Genomic DNA, 26,425 nt, shown 5'->3' on the forward strand with positions numbered 1-26,425 from the left:
TGATGTAAAATGATTCCTGCATTATACACCTACCTGCTTCCCCTGAAGCATGTTTTTTGTTAAAGGTCAGATGAGCCAGATGATCATCTTAAATTATAATGGAAACCGGGTGATACTTTGTGATATAAGATGGTGTTCTAGCAAAAGTGGCTTATCCATATGTTTTGGACATGTCCAAAATAACTTCATTTTGCCAATGAGGTCATCGAAAGACAAAGCTGGTGGTAGGACAACTCTTGCTGCACTAGTAATCCCACTGGATTCAGAGAAAAGCTAGTCCTGTGGATTTTAGATGGGTTAACTTTAGCTAAAAGTCTTCGAGTGTTGAATGTCAAATAGGAAACCATCTACTTAAACATGGATTAAGGATCTTGTTTAATTGGCTGGCTTGGAGAAGGCATCTTTCAAAAAGGGGAAAGTAATGCTAAAATGTTTGATGATTTTTAAATCTATGGTTACTCGTAATATGGCATTTTGATAGCAAGAGTTTTATTTCTTAAATCTTGCATACGCTGTGCCTCTCCTCTCTCTGCTTTGTTTCCCATAACCCTCCTAATCTTTCTCTTTTACTTAATTCCATCTGTAAATGCTGATTTAAAAAGAACAAACATCCTTATGGGACAAACTGTTGTGAAACTAGTGATGTTATGATTGTAGAAGCGTGTCAAAACTTTATTATTTAATTGTAATAGTTTTTTCTTAATGTAAATACATACTGTAACTAATAAAAAGGTTCTTTCTTAAAAAGGTTTTAAAAACAGAATTTCAATGCACAGTTTCACATCTCTTTTCATGCACTTGCACAGCTTGATTGTATTGGAGCATTTTATTCACATAAATGTGTTTTAAGTAATGAAATGTGTTACCTCTTATAGCCCCTTGCAGTCCTGAAATATTAAACATTACAACAATTGATAAGTCCACCTTTGACGTCTACTGGGAGTCCAGCAATGACGATGCCACGTATCTTGTGACTGCAAGAGGGGATGAAGGAACGTGGAACTGCACCAGCTCTGGGATCTCCTGCACACTGGCCAGTCTCCCTTGTGGATGCATGTTTGTGGTCCATGTTGCGGCGAGTTCCCCATCAGGACTGAGTTTACCCAGCTATGCTGTTCCTTTAGAAACAGGTGTGTGGGCATTGTCAATCTATGAAGCAAACAGTTGCAACACAATATATACAAATGCAATCTTGCAAAGTGTAATGAGTCTCCAGGAAGACGGAATAGAATTCCATAGGACAATATGTTTTGAGTCAACAATATCATTCCTGAATCAAGAGCTTAGGAAGTGATTCTCAAAGATTTTTATAAGATGGTTAAACAATGTGCTCAAGCAAAGGCTATTAAGTTTTAGCTGCATGTCAGTAGTATTCTGAGACAATAAAAGTTTTACGAGATATATTTTGGCAGTAGACAAGAGTCTAGAAATAAATTATGTGCCATAGTCAAGAGAGCTTGATTGAGTCTCTGATCAGACATAGTTTTCAGTTTCTTTCTTGCAGATTTGGTGGGGTAAATGATGTGGCATTCCCCTGTGCCTGCTCTTGTTCTATCTCATACACCTAAATTCACTACTGCGAAAAATGTACCATACTGGTGGATATTCTGTGGTTCGAAGCTCCATCTGCAGACATAAACATCTTCAGATCTTCTGAATGAGGAGCTGTGAAACAAGTTCTATTGATTTTTTAGTGCATCTAAGTGGGACTTAGGGCGTAAAAAACCCATAATGAATCTGTTTAGCTGCAGTCTATTTTTTAGCATTCACCAATCTCAAAATTCCACTGTATAATTCTGAGGTTTGCACCCAACTGTGTACTGTACTATGTACAGTGATTTGAACTTAACTAAACAAAGCACTTGACAATAATAAGCCCCAGTGTTCATTTCTATAAAGCTTCACCCTTCCCCTCAGGCATGAAAATATATATGTCCCTTTTGATGATCCATGATTTTTCTTTCTCTGGCCCCTAAGAGAGTCAATGCATATTACCTGGTCATTACCCCCAGTCAGGCTTGGCCAGCCTTGAAAGTTTTCCAACACTTTCTTCCTCGTCAGAAGTCCACTTACATATTGGACACCTCTCAAACTCTTGTAGACCACCCCACTCTAACCTTCACTACCACAAAATCCCATGGCTACTCAGCCTTTGATCTATCTTCAACACAACCAATGTGTATATTATTGCCAGCAGACATACCTTGAAAGGTAGAACAAATATGCAGGGTGAGCTCCTAAGGCTCCTTAAAACTGGTGAAAGATTACAGCGATTAGGTCCGTTTTCTGATCAATCTATGAAGCATTTTGGTATTAGAAATATATATTTACACCTGGTCAGCAGATAACATTGCTCGATGGATGATAGCAAGTCATATCATCTGCTGTAACTAAAGACGAATGAGTGAATAAATCCGCTGAAAGCGGGGTTGTACTAGTGATTTGATCATTGCTCTGTTGATCGAGATTTACTGTTTCTCAGGCAAATCCTACTGATATGGGTCACCGGATCTCAGCGACGATTCATTCATATATTGTAGCCCTGTGGACCTGCCACTAACCATCTAATAATTGTAACTCTTCTCTTTTAAACCTTGCTCCTGTAAGAAGCCATCAGACAATATACTATCAATGACATGGCTATCTATTTCTGAGATGCTCTGGACACAGAGCATTGTGTGTGGCATTGAGCTATGCTATGTGGACTTTCTATTGTGTGACTATGATCTTGTGAGACACTAAGTGCCATCTTAATTCAAATGTCAATAATCTTTGTGTGTTGGTACAATATTCTCATAGTAAAAACATGTGTATTCAGCTGTCTACTCGAGAGCAACCACATGCCCAGATGCTTTGCTTGGTTGGATAATGCTAACAGTGATTTGATTTCTTTTTCCCCCCTAAAGCTCCATGCTGCCCTACTGATCTGCAAGCAGTTCAAGTTACTCAGGCCATGACCAATGTCAGCTGGTCAACTGCGTTGGGTGCACAGACCTACACGACAATGCTGGAATCATCAAAAGGCCAGGCTAAGTGCACCACCCTCCAGAACCACTGCCTTCTGGGCTGTATCACGTGTAGCAGCAACTACTCCGTGTCGTTGGAAGCCATCAGCGAAACAGGGCTCAAGTCAGTGTGCACGTACCAAGGCTACTCCTCCAGTAAGAAAAGGAAAGCAATGTCCACATGTTCTGTACCACCTTCTGTTCCTTTAAGAAAGGCTTCATGTTAAAAAAAATTCTTCATAATTTTTAATTTAAAGTGATAATACGTTTAGTTGTCTTTATCTGCCACATATTGCGTAGTCAATTATTTGCACAACGTGAGACAATTAAGCAATTGAGAAATATGTTACAATTTCTAGACAACAGTGAATCATGTGCTAAACAGTGATGCACAGCCGTACTCTTTGTGTACACATGTACTCTACTACAAGGCCATTGTAAGCAAGCAGGCTGTCAGGACGATCTAATGTTTTTAAATGATGGTATGTCAGTGGTAAGTCACACAGAGATTTCTAGGCAGTTCTGCCATTTTACACTAACTAACTTATTTGCTCACTTTGAATATGGTGGGAGAAAATATAGATGTAGACATGCACTTTGATATGTCTGTGACTTCTGTAAAAATAATAATTCATCAAAAAGTATTTAGGAAACTACTAAATTGGTCTAATACAAAAAAAACTAATAGGACTTTTTCTGTGTCACAACCCCACAAAGTAAAATATGTTCCCTTTAGTGAGAATATTTCATTCTAATTTTTTGTGTTTAGAAAGTGCAATCACTAAAACATTCAAGAATGAAATTAAAATGGTATAGATTAAAATATAAACAAAATATCATGAACGACATTGTAGAGTTGGGAAGAAGAGGTTAGAGGTACACCTTTAGAGGGAGACCAAAGGAATGAAAGCAGGGGAGTGGTAGCAGGTTGAGGACATTTTAAGGCTCATGGGCTAGCAGTAAAAAAATAATTAAAATGAGATTGAAAGCCTGTAGGGCCACTGAGTGGAGAGTTTAATTTGGGACGTAAAACGTAAATTGAATCCACTTTTGTTAAGCGAAGAAAGTTAAGGAGGCAGTGGGGCTGAGTCCAATGATACAATGATGTTTGCCTTAAACTGAACTTCAACAAAACGGAGGTTCTTCTCTTTGACAAGGATGTCTCCCATTGGTCTTCGGACTGGAGGTCTAGGAAACTTGGCCCTCTTCCCACGCCAGTCTCAAAGGCCAGGAACCTGCGAGTCATCGTTGATACCACTCTCTCATTCTCCCATCATGTTAATGCATTGACATCAGCCATCTGGTTCATCCAATACATTTTAAGAAAAATCGTCTGTTTTATACCATCCGACCTACAGAAAACAGTAGTCTCAGGATTAGTGTTGTCTAGGCTGGACTCCTGCAATGGACCCTTGATTGGTATGAACAAAGCACTTCTCTACAAGTTGCAAGTCCTGCAAAATTCAGCCGCCCGCCTACTTTGCAAACTACCAATTCTCTTCACTGGCTTCCAGTGGAAAAGAGGATAACATTTAAGGCCCTTTGCATTGCCTTTAGGGCGCTGCACAAACAGGGTCCTGTCTATCTAATGGTCCATTTTTGTTGGTACTCTCCTCCAAGAATGTTGCGGTCTGCCTCCCATCAGCTGGTGGAAGTTCCCAAGGCACGACTTTCCAACTGAGGATGGAAAGGCTTTTTTTACATTACTACCAGACTATGGAATCAACTGCCACTTTCACTGAAAAACTCACCAGACCTAATATCGTTTGGGAAAAGCTTAAAGACCTGGCTTCTCCAGGCCTAAAGCTACGCAGTTATTATTTCTCTTCTCTCGATTCCCCGTGGATAGCTGGAGCCTGTGATGTCAGCGCCTAGACGCCTCCGGGTAGTAGTGCGCTATATAAATAAATAAATACACTTAAACATGATACACAGAAAGGAAACAATTGACGGAGAGGTATGGGTAAGGAGAAGTACGTGAACAAGAAGTTGGTTAAAGGAGTTAAGCAGTGAGACTAAGAAAGAGCAAAAATAATGGAAAATCAGTTACCCAAAAGAGAGAAGATAAGAACGATAACTATAATTCATAGCATGAAAAGTCAAAGAAGTGGAAAATTTTAAAAATGATATGATGCTAAAATCTGAAAGTGTTTGCGACATAGAACATGTGAATTGAGATGAAAAAAAGAGTAACACTTTGACCCTAATTGCTTGTGACAGTAGAAAGAGAGAAGCAATAGCCATAGGAGTAAGACGGTCATGAGGAGAGGAACCAAACAAAAATAGAATATCTGTCTTAGGTTTAAAATGAAGAGAGTGAAAATATATATCTAGTCCTGGACAGAGAAAGACAGAAATGGTGTCATTAACTATCATAAGAAGAAAAATATGTAGAGATCTGGAAAGCTTTCAGCATAGAGGAAACATGAAAGATTTAAAAAGAGATGAATGAAGTAAGGGGCTGTTAGAGAAACAAAGGGAAGCAAGGCAAATTACATAACTTAGCAAAATCTAAAGGAGGAGAGGAAAAGACTTAGAGGACAAAACATGTGAGGAGAAACCCTAATAGGGTAAAAACTGGTACCAGCATTTCATCAGCAACAATACAGGGTTTCCGTCAAATATTACATTTTGATGTATATCTGCAATAATGTAAGGGGGATGTTATTACTGTTTTCCTATCTCTGGCTAAACATGTTCTCTTCATGTTCAGTTTAGCATATTAACACTATTAGGGGGCTATGTAAGAGGTTGAGTTAGAATTCTGGGACAGGTGGCAAAACTCTTTAGGGCCAGTTTGCCTTTGGTACATTTTAATGCTCCATAACTTATACATGGTTCCCATTTCTTCACCTGATTGTCTTGTCGTTCTTTTGTTTTCAAGGTGCCTGCTGCCCGTTGGGTGTGAGGCTATACAGACTGTCCAGTAATGGAATACGAGTGAACTGGCGGGCCTCTGCCGGGCAAGGCCAGTATAGTGCAGACCTTTATGGATCGAAAGGCAATTTCACATGCTCCCCCAGCCTCGATTCCAGTTACTGTGATGTTACAAATATACCCTGCGGGGATGTGTACACCGTGGTAGTTGCACCAATAGATGATGATGGTTTGAAGCTAACATTCTGTCCCAAAAAGATATATTCAGGTAACAAAATATTTCTGGAATAATATGTCTGAATGAGCGTGTGATGCACTGACTTCCACTCCCACCATTTTGGTTTCTTACTTTTATGTGATATTATGATAGCCTGTTTAATCTCATAGTAATGTATGATTATTACTTAATAATTCATCAACATGTTCATTTTTCTTCATTTGTACATTAATTGCGCTGTGCCACCTCACTCCACTCACTACTCAGAGTTTTATCTAGTTTTCCTGATCATAGACAGTCCTCATTATCGGTCTCGTGATTGTTTTCATTATTACCCCTGATCAAAAAAAAATATTTCCTCATCAACTATGGCCATCTTCTTCCTCCTCTTTTCTTCAAAATGCTTGAGACGCTTTTCTTTAACATGTTGCCCACTTTGTTACTACCAATTTCTTAAGCCTCTCGAGACAGGTGGTTCCCAAATCCTGAACTTTCTCACCACACCTAGGCCTGTGCCTACTGAACTCGCTTGACTGATGTGTAACTTTTGATATGGTTGTTCAAAAATCTCCAAAGAAACCATGTATAGTCTTGGTTTCACATCACGTTACTTTCCTGTTTCACTTCCTACAGAGAGAACTACTCCTATTGAAATGTAATACAACCTCTCTGACTCTGGACCAATCACTCCACCAGTTGACTTCACTCATGGTTCTGTTTTTAACCCTTTTCATTGTCTCTGCAGTGCTCCCTCAAACCTAATCCTACTGTGCCTGTTCCTACAACCTATTTCCTGACGGCACTCACATTGTGTTCTGTTGTCCCTCCTTTATTCAGCAGCATAATGTAGGGTCCAGCAGCTCCTGCGGCACATGGGGAGCCCTCTACCCTCAAGGTGCCCCAAAGTTTCAGGGGCCCCATTCAGCCAACACCCATACCACAGTCACCAACACCCATAATACAGCCTCCAATCCTGCTCCCACCCGCACCAGACACTAGACTTGATGACATCATACTCTCATTACGTCAAATCAAAGAAGAACTACAAGCATTAAAGGAGGCAATGTCGAGACAACCGAGGTACACTAGATCTACAAGACAGTCTAAATCTAACTGGCACTTGACCCACCCAATAGCCACTTCGAAATTTTCGCTCCCCAGCTGGAAATCAGTTTCTTCTCATAATAAATCATCCCGCCCAATCCGTAGCACTAATCCGCTTTCGGAGAAAGAGTTACTCTGTCTATTGCAATCCTACGAATCCTCTCACAAGAATCACAACACTATGTCCCCAGATCACCCGCCCACTATGGCGACAATCCCAACTATCCCCCCTAACCCGCACAGGCCCACTAAACACAACCCTAGATGCGTCATGGACAACAACCTCAGACGAGTTCCCAGGAACCTAATTCATCCCTCATCATGCCCCGACTTAAATGCATACTCCTAAACTGTAGATCGGCCTCAAGACACGCAGCCGACGTAGCTGATCTCATTCTCACACAAGAACCGGACTTGATAATTTTGACCGAAACTTGGCTAAAGGAATCCTCTACACCCATCATTGACATACTAGTACCCCCAAATTATGACATCATCAGACTGGATAGGATTGATAAGACTGGGGGCGATATTGCCTGCATACACCGAAACAATATTTCAGTAAACAGATCCATATCACCGGTATTCCCTTCTTGCGAATACATATGCTTCAACATCAATAGTAATGGCAAACCAGTATGCTCTCTACACACCCTCTATCATCCACCAGGTGACAACCTCACCTTTACCGAACACTTCATGGATATTGTCTCTTCGAATACCGGACATCAAAATACCCAAATATTTCTAGGAGACCTCAATCTCCACTGGAACGACCACAATGATGCAGTGGTCAATAGTCTCAAAAACTTCCTCGCTGACCTCGAACTCACCCAAATTTGTAACAGCCCTACACAATCCTCGATATAATAATTTCTAAATTCGACTCCGTTCAGTTAGAGATGATCCATCCTTGTGACTGGTCTGATCATCATATTATCACCTTCTTCATCAATGAAACAGTGAAACTTAACTCGGTTCAACCCACAAGACCTAAAGTATGGAAGAGGTATTTGAAAAACATTAACCCTAACATAATCTCAAATTCCAGCTATTACCTACTTCTTCCCCCTGAAGGGATTTCCGAAGTTCATGATCTCGCCATTCACTACCTCAATTCCATGAACTTGTTACTAAATGAGGTAACCCCCCTTCAACTAAAGAGAGTCTCCACAAAGGATTCTAAGCCTTGGTACAATGGAAAACTCAACGAGGACAGACGATCTCTCAGAACAACTGAACGCACATGGAGTTCAGCTCCATCCGCCAATCACCTCAAGATACTAAGGAAGAAGAGAAATGCATATTACAGAAAGATCAAGCGCACTAAAGCAGACTTCTTCAGCTACCAACTAGATCAGGCAAAAAATTGTCCAAATAAATTTTTTGAGTTAATCAAAACTCATATAAGGATGCACCTCACCGTCCGCAAGATAAATCATACCCACAACCCAATTGTGAAGAATTTGCTTCCTTCTTCACTCAGAAGACTGACAGCATTAAGAAGGACCTTCTCAACGATCTAATCTCACACTCTGTCTCACATATGAACAATTCCCCATCCCTTCAAATTGCACCACACCAAATCTCATCAAAGTTCGATCTGAAAAATGACGCATCTTGGTCATCCTTTGCTACTTACAATAAAGAATCTATTCGCAAAATGCTTATTGCCCTGAATCCTGCCCATCACTTCACCGATCCTCTCCCCGCAAACGCTGTAAAAGACTTCACCCCGCTGCTTCTACCTCTCTGGACCAAGATCATAAATAGCTCATTACAACAAGGTTGCATCCCGGACACCCTCAAAGCCGGGCAGGTATCCCCCATTCTAAAGAAGCCTACAGCAGACCCTACGGACTTAAACAACTACCGCCCTATATCCAACATTCCTACCTTGGCCAAACTATTAGAAAAATGTGTACACCTCCAGCCGATAAGACATATTGATCACTTTGAGCTACTTTACAAATACCAATCAGGTTTCCGAGCAGGTCACAGTGCAGAATCAGCCATGACACATATAATTGACGATGCTCTACAAATCCTAGATCAGAATGGAGCCTGCCTACTCATCTTGCTAGACCTTTCCTCAGCCTTTGATACGGTCAAACACGAGAACCTGATAGATTTTCTGCAACACAGAATGGGACTATCGGTATCAGTGCTACATTGGTTTACCTCGTTCCTCCAAAACAGATCACAACAATTCAAGGTCAACCACTCCCTGTCCAAATCCGTCCCAGTAACTTTAGGAGTCCCACAAGGGTCTTCACTATTCCCGACACTGTTCATTCAGTTCATGGAACCACTCACCGAAATTCTCTAAGTGTCTAACGTGCACTATCACATGTACGCTGATGACACACAACTATACCTTAAGATCCATACCCTAGAAGACATCAAATCGCTTAACACAACTCTCGGAAAATCCCAGACATGGCTGACAGAAAACCATCTCAAACTAAATGCCCTCAAAACCGAATTCCTCCTAATCGCTCCTCCCGCCCAAGTTCCCATAATGCAAGACTGGATCACACACCTTACTGCACTCAACGGCCGACTAATCATCGTGGACTCAGCGAAATCACTGGGAATAACACTTGACAGAAACCTCAATATGCAAAAACACATCAGCAACGCAACAAAAGGAGCAAACTTTCAGATAAACACATTGTGGAAGCTGAATCCTTTCCTGTCGGGAAAGAACTTCAAGTTGGCAGTACAAGCTCTAGTTATCCCAAGAGTGGATTATGGGAGTGTCTCTCTTTGTGGCCTGCCCAAAGCTACAACAGCCCCTCTAAGAGCATCAATCAATGCTGCAGAGAGACTCATCACTGGCTCTAAAAGAAGCTCCCACATCTCCCGGACCTAAAATTCTTGAATTGGCTACCTTTTGAAGCCAGAATTCATTTGAAAATAGCATGTATGACTCATAAAGCCATGCATCACAAGGCTCCCAGCTATCTGGCACAGAAACTGGCGCTCTCGTGTGGGGTCAGATCCTCAAGAAGTGCAAAAAACCTGCTACTGAAACCGCAAAGATTCAACAAGAAGAAAACATATAACTGAACCTTTTCAGGGATGGCGCCCAGCATTTGGAATGCCCTACCCCCAGAAACCAGACTTAATCCCTCTACTGCATCTTTAAAAAAAGAAGTGAAATCGCTCCTCATGTCTAAATTCACCTGAGCATGTATTAAAGAAATTAGGAGACCAAACGTACCCTAGCTACTGTACTTTACTATGCCCACGGTCCATCCAGGTATCCTAGATAGTATATATACACTTTGCCTGATATACTGGGAACGTTTTGTTATGTACCTTATAACTATGCATTTACAATAAGATGTGTATACGTGCTTTGACTTGCATTTATCCCGATGTGCAATTAACTGTACTTTTCAACCTAGACACTCACCCTGTAAAGCGCTCTGATATCCGCAAGGGTCTTCTTCGCGCTGTATAAAACTTTCAAAATAAATAAATAAAAAAGACCAATGAATATCTGTCAGATATGGGAGACTCAGGTGCCCCTTTCCACATTCTCCCAGGGAGATGCCCTATCATTTTGTGTTACATCACTGCCTTTATCACATATCTCCAACATCAAATGACCAAATGCTTCACTGCTATTTGTCACTGAATGCCACTGCATACCTTATATTGAACTCTGTCAAAACAGAAACCATATAACATTATTCAATGATAGCTCATAAAACAACACAGCTCCCATACCATCTCGCCTCCACGAACACAATCTCCTTAGGCAAAGACATGAGGTCCTTCTTCACCTTCATCGACACAACAGGCATAGCCGCTAATTTCCATCTACTCAACACCCAGAAGTCCGTCCTCATCTCACACTTCATCATCCTTAAACTACAGTCAACATCAGGAGGCAAAATCTCAGTAATTGCTTACTTGTCTGGCTTCAAGACTACTACTTTTTTATGGTAGAGAAGATCCTTCACTATTCCATGAGGACCATATTTTACTCTCTTCTGCTTTAGCCTCACTGCCCGTCCTGGGAGTAGTCTGGTTGGGACTCACTTCTCAACTAGGCGATGTAACTTTCTTCACCCGTATTTCAAAGTCTGCCGATTTCCTAGTCCTTTCATCTTTCTCAAACCATCTCGCTGCTTTAAAGTTGTTTCTCAGAATATTGTTAGAAAACATAGTTTTCAAAAATATGTCCCTATTGGGTGCAGAAGTTATATTTTTTCAAACAATATTTAGGACACAATAATTCTGTCAGACAATATATTGGTTACAATATTCTGGTACCATACCCTCCAAGCCCGCCAGACCTCACTAACAGTCAACCACTGTACAAATCTACTCCTTTATCCTTATGATAAGCATCTCAACACTGCCTGTTCACTTCCGACTGTGTAGGCTTCTGCTTGCCTCACAAGTAGTCCACAAGAAACACATCTTTCTACTCTACTCAAGCAGCCACACTTACCAGCATTGACAATGACAATTATGCCTCATGTTTATAGCTTGCCAAAGATTAACATAAGTTGGATATCTTATTCCATATCCCTATCCTATTGCTCACACCTCCCACACCAGAGTTCCAGAGTTGCACATTTTATGCATTTATCATACTAATTGCGAGTCCCACTGATATGCACGATGTTTTATTGACAAATACTGTTTTTCTACTAATTTTTTAACAGTGCAAAATATTAATAATTTTTATTTCTATTGCCTTTTAGTCACATGCTCTGGCAGTTCTGTTGGAATGGGTAAGATAAATATAATGCTCATTTTACATATAAAAGCAATAGAGGAACTTTGGTCTAATTTTCGGCTTTTTCTTGTTGTTGATTTCAAACCATGGGGCTGCACTTTTATAGAATATGACACCTTCGCATTTACTGAGTAGTAACCCTTCGAGTACATAGAAGACGAAGAGTGTGGTAAAAGTCATAAAAATCTTTAAAATGTGGGTGCGTTTGGATACAGGAGTTGCTCCTGGGCCATATTACAAAGGAGAACTTTTAAGATGAGAATCACAAGCCACAAACCCCTGAAACAGCTGATATTATGAACAAGAAGTCCAGGGTGATATCCCATGTATGTTGAGATCACACTGACTGTAAGACAAAAGCAAAACTAAAAAAAGCGGAAATAAAAAAAATAAAACAAAAACATACCTTCTTGCCTCTTCCTCGCCTCCGTAGTCCTCCCTCGCTCTGCCTTACTGGAAGCACACACATGCGACCAGTCAGCCAATCACAATGCTGCCTTAGCAGCATTGTGCTTGGTCGGACTGCCGTGTTTCGGGGCTCAGACGCTGACTGTGGGCCTGGGTATGTTCTCCATGTAGGCTGTAATAAAGCATGCATGGAGAACATGCAAAGTGTGCAAGACTGTTTTGGGTGGCCCGAGAGGGTCGGCCAAGCTGTCACTGCACACATTAAGAGGGTGCTACCACTCCTCCCCTCCCCCGCCCCTAACGCAAAGTGGATGGAAGTAGGAGAAAATAAAATGATAATAACGCAAGTAATTATCATTTTATATTCCCTTTGTGTCACTGCAAAAAAGCAGTGAGGCGCCGCTCCTCCATCTTAGCAGAGGGGCTGACACTGTTTGCAGCCATTAAGCACTGTTAACATACTTACTTGTTCGCAAATGCCCTTCACATTCCTATAATTTGTTGATCTGAAATCTGGTATCAAATGTTACCATGAGATGGTGATACGATTTACATTTATTTTCAATGATAAAAGGTGCTGGTCTCTTGAATGGCCATTAGTTGTGTAGTAGCTGCAAAAAACACTGATAGGAGCTCACAGGACTAACAAACGCGAATGAACCCCCAAAATGTTGACAGACAACCTATATCACCCATTGACAAAAAGACAATATAGAAAATGATTACGAAGTTAACTTTTTTCCATATTTTTTGTCCTGATCAGAAAGCTAAAATAAATGCACCTTTTTGAGTTCAAAAGGTTTTATTGAATTTTCAGCACATTTTAACTATTTGTGTAAGGGATGCAAAATAAACACAAACGTTGTCCTACATATTGATCCACGCAATTTAAAATGTTGTAGAATCTATTAAAGGATGACCAGCTTGTGTCTGTCCACCTGACACAGTAACTTCAATCGTGCCCCTCGGTTTCTTGCCAATCATTCAACACAGCATAACAATAAACTATCAGAAAAATGATCGGCAAAAAACAAATCCTGATAACACCATTATGCTCAGCATACTTATTCTGCAAATCGAACACTGGGCTTGAGTCCTGGCCTGGACTTCCTCATAGATCTTTTCCTGGGTCTAACACAGGGCTGCTAAAATCATTGCTTACTGGATCTAATACAGGACTGCTAAAAGTTATTGCAGGGACACAAGACTGCTAAAAGTCATTGTTTACTGACACAGGACTGCTAAAAGTCATTGTTTCCTGATTATGACACAGGACTGCTAAAACTCATTGTTTCCTGATTATGACACAGGACTGCTAAAAGTCCTTGCAGGGACACAAGACCGCTAAAAGTCATTGTTTACTGACACAGGACTGCTGAAAGTAATTGTTTCCTGATTATGAAAGAGGACCGCTAAAAGTCATTGCAGGGACACAAGACTGCTAAAAGTAATTGTTTACTGACACAGGACTGCTAAAAGTAATTGTTTCCTGATTATGACACAAGACTGCTAAAAGTCATTGCAGGGACACAAGACTGCTAAAAGTCATTGTTTTCTGGCACAGGACTGCTAAAACTCATTGTTTCCTGATTATGACACAGGACTGCTAAAAGTCCTTGCAGGGACACAAGACCACTAAAAGTCATTGTTTACTGACACAGGACTGCTGGAACTAATTGTTTCCTGATTATGACACAGGACTGCTAAAAGTCATTGCAGGGACACAAGACTGCTAAAAGTCATTGTTTACTGACACAGGACTGCTAAAAGTAATTGTTTCCTGATTGTTTCCTGATTATGACACAAGACTGCTAAAAGTCATTGCAGGGACACAAGACTGCTAAAAGTCATTGTTTCCTGGATCTGATACAGGACGGCTAAATTTCACTGTTTCCCGGCTCTGGCAAAGGCTGCTTGCTATAAGCCATCATTTACTGACACAAGACTGCTAAAAGTAATTGTTTCCTGATTATGAAACAGGACTGCTAAAAGTCATTGTTTCCTGGTTATGAAACAGGAATGCTAAAAGTCATTGTTTCCTGATTATGAAACAGGACTTCTAAAAGTCATTGTTTCCTGATTATGACACAGGACAGGTGGGTTTTTGCCGGTATCACGAAGGAGACTTGTCCGAGTGATTAGTTTGCGGTTTTCCATTAAAAAGGCACAGTAATATAGAACGTTGGGCAATTTGTTATCGGTTGAATGTTGAAGTTCGTAGTCTTCATTATTAGGAGGCATTTCTGAATTAAGTATATTTTCTTCCTTAGAGTTACACCTTACATTGGAAGAGGTGGTCGTTTATATCTATAGCAGTGCGTGTTTGAACTTTAGAATGTGGCGCATGATTTAATCCCAAGCTGACTGCTTGTCTTTTTGAGAATTTACTGTTGGCAAGTTGAGGCACCCGGAATTGTTTTGCATAAGTGCCGCTCGCAGGCTTCGACAGTGCACATTACCGGCTGGGTTTTCATTCTGCTTGTGACCTACGATTTGAGAGGACCTGCAAGGACGCTACGCTGTACCAAGGGGGAAGGCTGTTGAATCCCTCGCCTCGGGACTGCGAGGACCACAGTGCTCAGCGCCTAATTCATTCACCACACCTGGCTCCTCTTCCCGATCCCGCCTCCATCACCCATACAACGCCTCGCGGCACCCGCTTCGCGGGTGCCGCTCGCAGGCTTCGACAGTGCACATTACCGGCTGGGTTTTCATTCTGCTTGTGACCTACGATTTGAGAGGACCTGCAAGGACGCTACGCTGTACCAAGAGCGAAGGCTGTTGAATCCCTCACCTCGGGACTGCGAGGACCACGGTGCTCAGCGCCTCATTCATTCGCCACACCTGGCTCCTCTTCCCGATCCCGCCCCCTCTTGCCCTCCCACTCATTATCAAGGCCCCTCCCAAACGCGCTAGCGGAACGCGCGCGGGACGTAGCTCGGGGCGAAGACCGGGCAAAGAGCGGGCCGCTTGAGGCCGTTCGTGGACAAGACGGGCCACCCCTCCAAGTTTGACTTTTATTTATTTATGTGATACAAATACTTGTGCAACTGTGAGTTTATGTTTTATTATTATCCGGTTGATAGCCGTTCGCAGCAGCTGCTATGTTATTCTAGTGTTTTACCCTAACGTGATTTCTGGTACCTGCATCACCTTGTATTCCTAGGTCCATTGTCACTTCCTCTGGCTACCCCCCCCTATTGCTTGCTCTTTATCCTTGAGGATGACTTACTTAAGGTCTGGTAGGAAGATTGTGCAGGGTAGTATTGGGGGTCGTGTAACAGGGACTCTTGATAACTTTATTACAAGAGCAGCTCGGGTCCTTGAACAAGAAATTATTTTAACAGAAAAAAGACTGTCTTTAGAAATCGCAGCTAAGAGATCGTCCCTTGGTAACATCATGGCAGCCATTTCCCCCGAATGTAGGCAGCCCCAACCAGTTTCCGACTTGCTACCTAGTAACGTGCAAGGGTCGCTGGATATATCAGCACTGAGTTCTCTGGAAAATATCCCCGATATCATAAATATTTCTGAACCTAGTGGCTTACCCACAAATACTAGTGTTATTCTCTCACAGCCCACTATTGAGCAGTCACGCATAGACACCCCATCTTGGGTAGAAAGTCCCAGTCTATCCTTGGGAAAAGAAAACGTGTGGGAGTGCTCTTTAAGGGTAGACGCGCAAAAGTGTCTAAAGTGTCTAAATTGTCCAAACCTGCCAACCCACGTCATGCTCCCCATTCCCATTTGCCTGGTAGCACTCCTCCTGTTGTTGGGAGTCTTATGTCATCTCATTCTCCCACTACTCTGCCTAATGTCAACTCCCTGCCCTCCGGCTTTTCCGAGCTTGTGGAGCAACTACTTAAATCTTTCTTCCTACCGTTATATGAGAGAGTCAATCGACTCTCTACTTCCATTGGGAAAATAGAGAGTATGGTGCTTACTAACACGTCCTTACTGGAGAAGATTATAGTGACTCCTTCTGGCTCTAAGATTTTACCAACCTCTGATATAGCTGATAAAACGAGGATTGTTCCTAATGGTATTACTCCTTTGGTTAGTGTACCTTCCCATTCCCATGCTCATAAAGATCATGTCGTGGAAGTATCCCACACACCTGTTAGTACTGTTACGCCCAATGAACCAGCTAGAAATGCCGTTATTAATAAGAGTAATATCTCAACCAGACAGCCTATTATTGAGGGTGATGGTCCTTTCTTAAAACTCCCATGTATTAATCTTCCTCCAGAGTCGCTGCCATATACTGTCATCATGGTAGGTGTTCCAAGGCTCCCCCAGGCAAAGATTGAGTCCCATAGCGAGCTGAAGAACAAAGTAATTCACTGGCTAAATGGAAATAGGCCACTGCCGGCTAGATTATGTGCCGAGATCCTGACTGTACGTAGGGTGAGCTGGTTGGGCAATGGGGTTAAGAAAGTGGAGGGAGATTGTGTGATTATTAACTTTCGGGACCCAAGGGTGGTGAGTCATATATGTTCCCATCCCAACACCGCGAGTGTCACTGGAATAAGTACGCTGGATTTGTCATACTTCTACCCTCTTGTCCCATGTGTTGTTCCCTGTGACATGTCTACTGGTTGGGAAAGGGTTAACAGGGGCTTTCGTCGTCAGCCCGGATTTGATTTCCATCTCCCACTGTCTAATTTCTTTGCCCCCTTGAATACTCTAGAAGGGGTTGATTGACCGTTATCAAACCTACTCAATTTGGGTTGTGCGAGTAAGGCCCCTGCTGGCCCTGAATGTTCCGGGTTTGTAAGTTGGGGTGGGTCAAGGGGGGTACACTTGGGTTCGGGTGTTTTGTATCCCAACTATGCTCGTGTTTTACAAAATGTCCCCCTTAGAAATTCTGATTCCTTATTACCAGTTTTGGAGTGTCTAGATAATCCTCAGGGCACTAGCCCTGTTAACTCCAATCCATCGAGAATCGAGACGGTACCTCGTACCCGTTTGTCGCATATCGACAGACCATCAACTATACACACTGATCCTTGTGTCCTTGAGATTGAGTGTATGGGACCCGGTATTACCGTAACCCACCCAGCCGTTCTGGGTTCCCTACCTGCCCCCCTGCTGGTTGACTTTACTAGCTCCCCCCCTCTCACTTTGGCCTCATGGAATATTGCTGGTCTCCGTAGTAAAATAATAACGGAAGATTGGTCTGCTTGGGCAACTATCCACGATATCCTTGTATTTCAGGAAACGTGGGCTGTGGACCCTATTTATTTTTCTGGGTATGTAAATTTTTATAAGGGGGCTTCCAGTGGAACAAGGGGCCGTCCTTCGGGCGGTCTCTGCATATGGGTAAGGCAAACTCTTAAGTACAGACTCACCGAATTGGCCATTGATAGCCCCGACATATTGATCATCTCATTGCAACTCAACGACGACCCTGACATCCTGATTATAAATGTATATAACAGGGGCCTTCCAGGTGGGCGTGGCACAAACACCTTTTTACAACTGGATGGGTTTTTGGACCCCGTCAATATATGTACTAATGTGGTAATAGTGGGTGATTTAAATTGTTGTTTTGAGCCTCTGCATATTGCTTGGGATTCACTCACATTGGAAGTGGATGCAATTTTGAACATCCCACCTCTTGATCTCCCCCCTATCGAGAGGTGGACCGAATCTGCTATCCAGTGGATGAGTTTATGTATGGAGCGTGGTTTCAGGGCTGCCAATGGACGGACCCCATCCGATAAAAATGGCAAGGAGACCTTTTCTGATGGTCGTCGTCGTAGTAGTAGAATCTATTATGCCCTAATCAAAGTGGAGTTTTGGTCCACATTATGCGATATGGTGGTTCTAGACCGCCCCGAGAGCGACCATAATCCCTTAGTTCTGAGTTTCTTGTTTTGTCCAGCCCATAGAAACAAATCATCAGAGATAGTGACTGCCGATGCCCTCCTAACTAACAACCAACGGAGAGTGCGCTGGGAAAGGGTTGCCATTGATAGTGTAGTACTCTCTGAGATCAGCTCAAAAGTCTCTTGTGCATTAGAAGACTTACAGTCTCTTCGGAGCCCTGAGGATGTCGTTGGTGAGTCTACTCACATACATGAAAATCTATTTTTTGGCCTTAAGTCTCTTTTTTCCAAACCTTGCAAGGTCAAGAAATCATTCACTCCAAAGCCAAATTCTTGGTATAATAAAGCTTGCCGTGAGTCTTATAGCAAACTGAAATCTGCTATTAAAACTAAAAACCAGGCTATTATTAGACTAGCCAGGAAAGACTATAGCAAGGCTAAAGTTCTGGCCAAACAAGATTGGGATAATGATCACTGGAATGACCTTTTGGCTGCTAGTAAACAAAGGAACTTAACTTTGTTCTGGCATATCGTGAAGTGGGGCAACTCCCCGAGTACGCAGGTCCCTTCTAATCATGTACTCCCAGATATCTGGGTGTCGCACTTTGAGTCTCAGTTCTCGGATACCAATCTGGTCGAAGCGATCGCCTCTTCCTCTATTCTGGATTTGTCCACTTCCCTGAATTTTAAATTCGATTGTGAAGAGGTTGAGATGGCTCTAACCAAGGTGCCTAGTGGCAAGGCACCGGGTATAGACTGTGTTCCCGCGGATCTCTTCAAATTCGATCTTGGCAATTGGGTGCCTTACATTGCACTCATGGCAACTGCTATAGCCAAGGGGGCTGCCATTCCTGAATCTTGGAAGGGCGCTGAGATTCTGCCCATCTTTAAGAAAGGTGATCGCTCCTGCCCGGGGAACTATCGCCCGATTAGTTTAATTGATTCTGTTCAAAAAATTATTACAAGAATGATTCTAGCAAGAATCCAGTCTTGGATCGAGCAGGAGGATATCATCTCGCCCCTGCAGGCCGGTTTCAGACCCTGCACTAGTACCATCGACCAGGCGTTCAAGTTTCAACTGATCGTCTGGAAAACGGTTTATCTTTGTGGTGGTACTCTATATGCTGCTTTTGTCGATCTTCGGTCAGCATTTGACCTAGTCAATAGGACTAAACTTTGGGGGGCATTAGCGGAGCTGGGGATGCCTGCTGATCTTTTGAACATCGTCATCAGGTTGCATGAAAATAACTTTGCACAAGTTCGATGGGGGAATCAAGGGCAGGTTACTGATAGATTCAAAGTAAGTAGGGGCGTCAGGCAAGGGTGCGTCCTTGCGCCCACTCTATTTCTGTTATTCATAAATAGAGTCGTGCAGTATTTTTCTTCTACATCTACGGACGCCCCTATGCTGGGTGGTACCAAAATCCCACTCCTCATGTTTGCCGATGACACCCTACTCCTATCCCAGACTTTGTCTGGGCTACAGGTGGCTTTGAATGTATTTGCTAACTTTTGCTCTGACTTTGACCTGTTAGTTAATGTTTCCAAAACCAAATACATGGTCTTTAACAAAGGGAGATGTGTGAAAGGCCATGTGTCTATGAATAATGATTTACTTGAACGAACCAATGTTATCTGTAGTCTTCGAAAATAAGCTGAATTGGAGGCCACAAATAGATGTCCTATCTCTTAAATTTGACCAGCTCTCCGGGTGCTTGGTTAAGGAACAAAAGCAATCCCTGTCGAAATTGATAGGCCCTCCCATTAAAATTTACAATGCAAGGATTAACTCAGCGATCCTTTACGGCGCTGAACTCTGGGGTTTTGCCGATCTTTCCCCCCTGGTTAAGGCGCAACACAAATTTCTTAGGAAGCTTACGGGTCTCCCCTGTTCCACCCCAGTGAAACCGCTCCTGCTGGATCTTGGCTGTCATTCTTTTGATGACATTGCTAGGTTTAAACCATTGGCCTTCTGGAGGAGATTATGGACGGTCCCGGAATTAGGCCCCTATGCAAAGGCATTTCTGGACGTCCGTTCCATCTTGGGAGCCGGTAACATCATCTGGTTCAGGCAAGTTAGTCAACTTTTGGAATCTATGGGACTGGTAATTCTTTGGACCGACCCGGCTACCAACCCTTTTCCCCCCAAAAAACATTTTAAAAGCCTTTATTGGTCAATGGTGCTACGAAAACATCTATCCTTAGTTTCAGCTGAGTCCTTGTCAGGCAGGTTTTTCGAGCATAAAAAGTCCCTCTTTTAGAAGCCTACTGGGACATTATTACCAGGCCCAGCGACAGGAAACTTTACCATCAATTTAGGGTTGGCACCTTACCAACTAAATCATTTACAAAAAAATGGAAGGGTGTGACCTGTGATTCCTGTAGCTGGTGTACTGACTGTGCTGATTCAGTAGGTCACATATTCTTTGTCTGCCCGGCCTATGCTGCCCCCCCGGGCCAAATGGCTTAAACCTATATGTCGCACATTGGGAACTAGACAGGGGTTTGAAGCCCTAAGAATTCTGAGATTTGATACTGGTGAATGTGTCGTAGTCGCAGTGGCCAAATTTTTGGGTTGGGTCTGGATTATCAGAAATAGGAGGCACTAGATTTTTGAGCTGTGTTTACTCATGATTTTATTCTAATTGTGTTACTTTGGACTTGTTCTTAACATTTATTCTGTTTGTATTTTTTACTCTGTAATTGTCTTTTTTGATGAAATCTATCGATAATAAAGACTAACGAAACGAAACGACACAGGACTGCCAAAAGTCATTGTTTCCTGATTATGACACAGGACTGCTAAAAGTCATTGCAGGGACACAAGACTGCTAAAAGTCATTGTTTACTGACACAGGACTGCTAAAAGTCATTGTTTCCTGATTATGACACAGGACTGCTAAAAGTCATTGCAGGGACACACGACTGCTAAAAGTCATTGTTTACTGACACAGGACTGCTAAAAGTAATTGTTTCCTGATTGTGACACAGGACTGCTAAACCTTGCAGGGACACAAGACCACTAAAAGTCATTGTTTACTGACACAAGACTACTAAAAGTAGTTGTTTCCTGATTATGACACAGGACTGCTAAAAGCCATTGTTTCCTGGATCTAACACAGGGCTGTTAAAAGTAATTGTTTCCTGAATATTGCACAGGACTGCTAAAAGTATTTTTTTCCCAGATCTGTCACAGGACTGCCAAAAGTCATTATTGGAAGTACTTTGTGAACGTTCAGATCTCAACAGTTCTTAATCCTTCTTCTCTAAAACATCTTATTAGTTTTGGACTAAATACCTCTTAATGCTAAATAAATGTTTTGTTTTAGTGATTTACAGGGGGAAGAGAAGTGCAGACTAACGTCCAAATTTTCATGCAAAAATCAGTCCAGGTAAACAGGTAAATTAACTTATATTACTTATACTTAATAATTCTGTGAACAATACACATATGCTTCTGTTAAAGTTTCTTAGTATACCGTAATACACTATTGTTTTGTGAGTGATTTCTGCATCACAGAATTATTTCTCATTCATCTCTTGCCATATTTTGTCAGGACCTTGTGTAGTGTGTGTGTGCACGCTTGAGTGCGTGTCCATGCAAGACAAATGTAGATGTTTGATTGAGTGTTTTGGGAGTGTAACTTCTACTCACGAGGGTGCAGAGCTATTTAGACACTTGGAACCAGTGAAGGTGGCGGAAAACAGGGGACGTGTTCACATTTTTTCAGTCCGGCAGACCTCAAGCAGCCATGTTCTGTATACATTAAAGCAGTTTTATTTGTTTTTGACTGGCCCAAATAACGGGGATTACTAAAGTAGAGATGCGACTGCACAAACGCATTGCAAGCCATAACTTCTTAGAAAAGTTAGAAAAATAACATTTTCTGCAAAACTTGTAGATGTTACAAACAGGCTTTAGTGGTGGATGCCACCTGATGTGTGATAGAAAGAGCAGAGTCGATGACTATGCCTAGAATTCTAGCTCAGCCAACTGGAGGCGACAGGTTTCCGACAGTGAATGCTACCGTTTGGACGGATTTATAATAGACAAAATTTCGTTTTTTTGGCTTCACTTTCACAAAGTTCCAAAACGTTCATTGCTGCAATTGCTCTAGAGGTGCCGGACTGGTTGTAAGGGTGGTGGTCGTGTCCACAAATGGGGACAATAAGGTCTTAGGCTGGGCTCTGTTTTTCTCAGATAGCAGGCAGTGCAAGGACAACTCAGTTAAATGCTGTCCAGGTTGTGCTGATCTAAGTACATGTATGTGCACATATGTGTCCATGTGTGATGTCTGTGTGCGTGGTGGCACTCGGGGGCTTATTTAGGAGATCCCTGTGTCACTTTTGCACTAAGTAATGTGGTACATGAGTGACGGAGAGCTCTCATAAAGATTTACGAAGCCACGCAAAGCCTCCTTGCATGGCTTTGAGTGGCCTCATAAATCATAAGTAAGACAACGCAGCACAAATCGCTGCGTCGCCTTACTCTGCGCCAGGAAACCGCTCCATGGGCGTTGTGATGGGTTTTCCCACACTACACCCATGGGTTTTGACGCTCCCCCAGAATTACCTAATCACTTGAACATGAGGCTCAAGTAGCTGAGGTTCAGTTTGGGAATTTATCAGCATATTGTTTTTGTAGAAACATATCCCACATGCTAGTGCACTACAGTGTCAATTAACCAACATACCATACCATACCATTGACATTAACAAGTGCTAGTTCTATGATATATATGCATATGAATTTCTGGTACAAAAACTTGTGTTTCACAGAAACCATAAAAAATGGAAAATATTTCACTCTTCCTTGTGAAACATACGTTTTATCATCAATCCCCAAACCACTCTACCAGAGCTTTACTGTTGCCAGAGTCATTAGGATTATGCAGCAAAGTTGTCTAAATTATGTTCAAAGAGTATATAAATTATGCAGCAAAAATACGAATTATGCCACACATTCCCTAGCAGTATTATTTGTGTCCATTTATGCTAGTTTTGGGAAATCTGCAAATTGTGCTAATTATGTGGCAAAGGCTGTCAATTCATAATCATGCAGTAAGCACAGCAGCCACAGAATCACATAAAGTTATTAACCCTCTTAATTGTCCATTGTTGCATCAACAATTTATTAATAAAATATATATAAAACCTAAATATTCTCATTTCAATCAGTGCCCATTGTTAGTTATACTTTGAAGAAAACTGCTTTTATCAAGGTAAATCCCCCAAAATGAACACATAACAAAAACATAATATAAAAAAATACATAACGGGTTGCATATCTAATATTGTCCTATATTGCCTAATCGGGGTTCCGGTGACATTTACAAACAACTGGGTTTTCAACCTTGTGGTTTATCATGTTGTCAGTACACCTCAATGGCAATACTGTACCATATAACACTGGTACGTTATGCATTTTTTTTCTTGCTAATAAATTTGGTGCCATTTTACAAATGAGCACAAACTTCCCCAAAACAAATTTCATCCACTTTGGCATCCCCGTCTCAAGTTTTATGCAAACTGGACAAGTGGGGTCAAATGGGACTAAGGGCCAGGCCTGCGGCCAACCCTTGCCACATGCGGTTTGGGATCTGCAGCAGGTTGGGCACCAGTCCTGAACGTAGGTCCTTTCCTGTGGTCAACTCCCACTGCGCACACCGAAGGCTTTGCAGACTGGGGTATGGCCACATGTGGCTGGCTGGGACAAGCCACACAGTGGGAGATGGACATCTGAAGCAGGCTGGGAAGTCAATAAGGCTGGGGAAGAGAGGCAGGAAGGCTGGGGGCACGAATAGGAGGTCAGTCAGAAACAGACATGAAAAAATGAGGAAACAGACTGTACCGTACCACTAAATTATAACAAAAACCACAACCTGTCATAACACACCTTTCAATGCCACTTCACAGCATACATTTCACACAAACCACACAGCAGACCAGTGTGCCGCAACACTCTAATACTACACATGCACACTTGCTCACATAACACACTGCATTCTGCTTCTGGCTCAGCTCCTTACATTACTAACCTTACCATGCTGTTCCATAATAAACTACAACCTATTGCACCACATGACAGCATACCGTGCCCAGGGCACAGTGTAACACGAGACCACAGCATGACACACCACATTCTTTTTCTTATTTCCACACATCATCTACTTCACCAAACCTCGCCAACACCACACCACTCCATACCACACTACACTATACTGTAACACATATTAAAAATCACTGCACCGCCCCATAAAAGACCAGTTTATACCACATCTCACCACTGAACAAAAATACCTGTCAGTTTACATTGAAATATTGTCGAACTGTACAACACAATCTGTACCATTCCATACTATAACACAATAGCCTTGTAACATAACATCTACACACTTCACTTTACCGCCTCAGCAAATATCAATACCACACACATGCCACTATAACACACTTAAAATGTCACAATAGGCCTCACTGTAGAACACCTTACTACACTTTTGTCATGAAGGATGTCAGTACACTCATAAAATGATTATATTGTTCAATGAAAATGCATAATTTAAAGATGAACTTAATTAGAATATTAACACGGTCCTCTAAGCAATCAAAAGTGCAAACACACCCTAAAATATATGAAAATAGAAACATTTTACTTTGAAACATTTCAAAAATAAAAGAACATATTATACTTGAAAAAATCTTTACAAAAAATATATATTGAAAACATTTGATTATGACATATCACAAAACTGCCCAGTCCTCCAGTGCACTGAACTTGCATAGTGTCATGATGCAAGACAAGTCACCAGTGAGCTAGGGATTACAGTAAATAAATAAAACCTCCAACAGGACCTGGCGAGGCCACTCTGGACTAGAACATGAGTTATTTGTATTTGCATACTAGGGTCTATTCGTTCTCATACACATCAAGGAGATAATTCAGTGTTATTATTCAATGACACTTTGACTCCTTAGAAAGCTTAGAATCCATATGTGTCCATCTTATGTACCTTTGAGTGGAATGAACAAATATTGTTATCATTCATCCTACGTGAACAGGCACTATCTTTTACATGAAAGTAGCCCGAACTGCTAAGCCAGGTCCTCTCGGAACTGGAACACTAGCAACCCAAGACCAGTTTTGGCCTGACGGGGGCTCTTCAGTTGGGTGTAGCTTGGTTCCAGTGGCGCAGTGAGCAAGGGACAGACATCTGGGCATGTCTTTTGGCTCTTAGGGTGGTGCATCAAACACACAAAAGGTGTTGGGATGATGATTGCAATAAGTCTAACCACGGGCAATCGCTCAAAGTAGCATTCCAACCCATCATTCTTTTGCCCACCATGTCACCTCAGATTAGACCCAGTTACATACATGCAAATCAGACTTGACCCTGTTCCAATAGGAACAGTCCAGCCAAAACCGCCAAGTCAGGTCCTCTCTGAAACTGAACACTAGCAACTGAAGACCGGGTTCACCCTAATTGGGACTCTTCAGTCGGGTGTAGCTTGGTTCCATTGGCTCAGTGAGCAAGGGATTCATGTCTGGGCCCTTGGACACTTAGGGCGCTAGACCAAGCACACAAAAGGTGATGGGAGGATGCTTGCAAGAAGTCTAACCACTGGCAATCACTTGGGGTAGCATTCCAACCCATCGTTCTTTTTCCCACTGTACCACCTCAGGTTAGACCCAGCTATATACAAAAAAGTTGTGACCCTGCTCCAATGGGAACAGTCCAGCCTGAACTGCAAATTTCCAGTTAGCGCTTAAAATTTAAGCTGAAAAGAGATATAGTATACCACTTGGCACCTATGTAGTGCATCACCATACCCCGACACTGGGGATGGCGGAGGGTATAAGTTATAAAGGTCAGAGCGTTCATGCCGACTGGTGTAACTGGAACAGTCTTGTTTGACAATATTAACCCAAGAACTGTATTTGCTGTACTTTTGGTTGAGATTTGCATGTGTTTTTTTATATGCGGTTGGTTGAAATTAGCAAAGTTTTTTATATGCGTGTTTCCCACCCATTTGTGGAAGGATGATTGCATCATACAAACACAGTCCTGTAACTAACATAACACAGAATTTGTTAAAATAAAGTCATGTTATGTTGACACAACTGCATTTGTTACAGTAGTATTGTACTGGTTGTTTTGTGATATTGTATAATATTAGAGGTGACTTTTAGATGACAGAGGTTTAGGCAGTGGTGCCCACCTGGAAA

The 26,425-nt window shown here is 42.1% G+C and overlaps 1 protein-coding gene across 2 annotated transcripts in view; it reads left to right on the forward strand.

Moving 5' to 3' along the window:
- Positions 1–26,425, forward strand: part of LOC146834706 (fibronectin type III domain-containing protein 7-like) — a 56,485-nt gene that overhangs the window by 21,190 nt on the left and 8,870 nt on the right. The window contains exons 9-13 of one of the 2 annotated variants that reach the window (XM_085602221.1): positions 876–1,130; positions 2,907–3,161; positions 5,890–6,150; positions 11,928–11,957; positions 21,531–21,601. In XM_085602221.1, coding sequence (XP_085458347.1) covers positions 876–1,130; positions 2,907–3,161; positions 5,890–6,150; positions 11,928–11,957; positions 21,531–21,562 — 833 coding nt within the window. In that variant the 3' untranslated portion in view covers positions 21,563–21,601. The remainder of the gene's footprint in view (positions 1–875; positions 1,131–2,906; positions 3,162–5,889; positions 6,151–11,927; positions 11,958–21,530; positions 21,602–26,425) is intronic. The other variant, XM_085602222.1, reaches the window with a different exon arrangement.

Source organism: Triturus cristatus, chromosome 4_2 (genome assembly GCF_964204655.1).
Source record: "Triturus cristatus chromosome 4_2, aTriCri1.1, whole genome shotgun sequence".
NCBI classification, from domain to species: domain Eukaryota; kingdom Metazoa; phylum Chordata; class Amphibia; order Caudata; family Salamandridae; genus Triturus; species Triturus cristatus.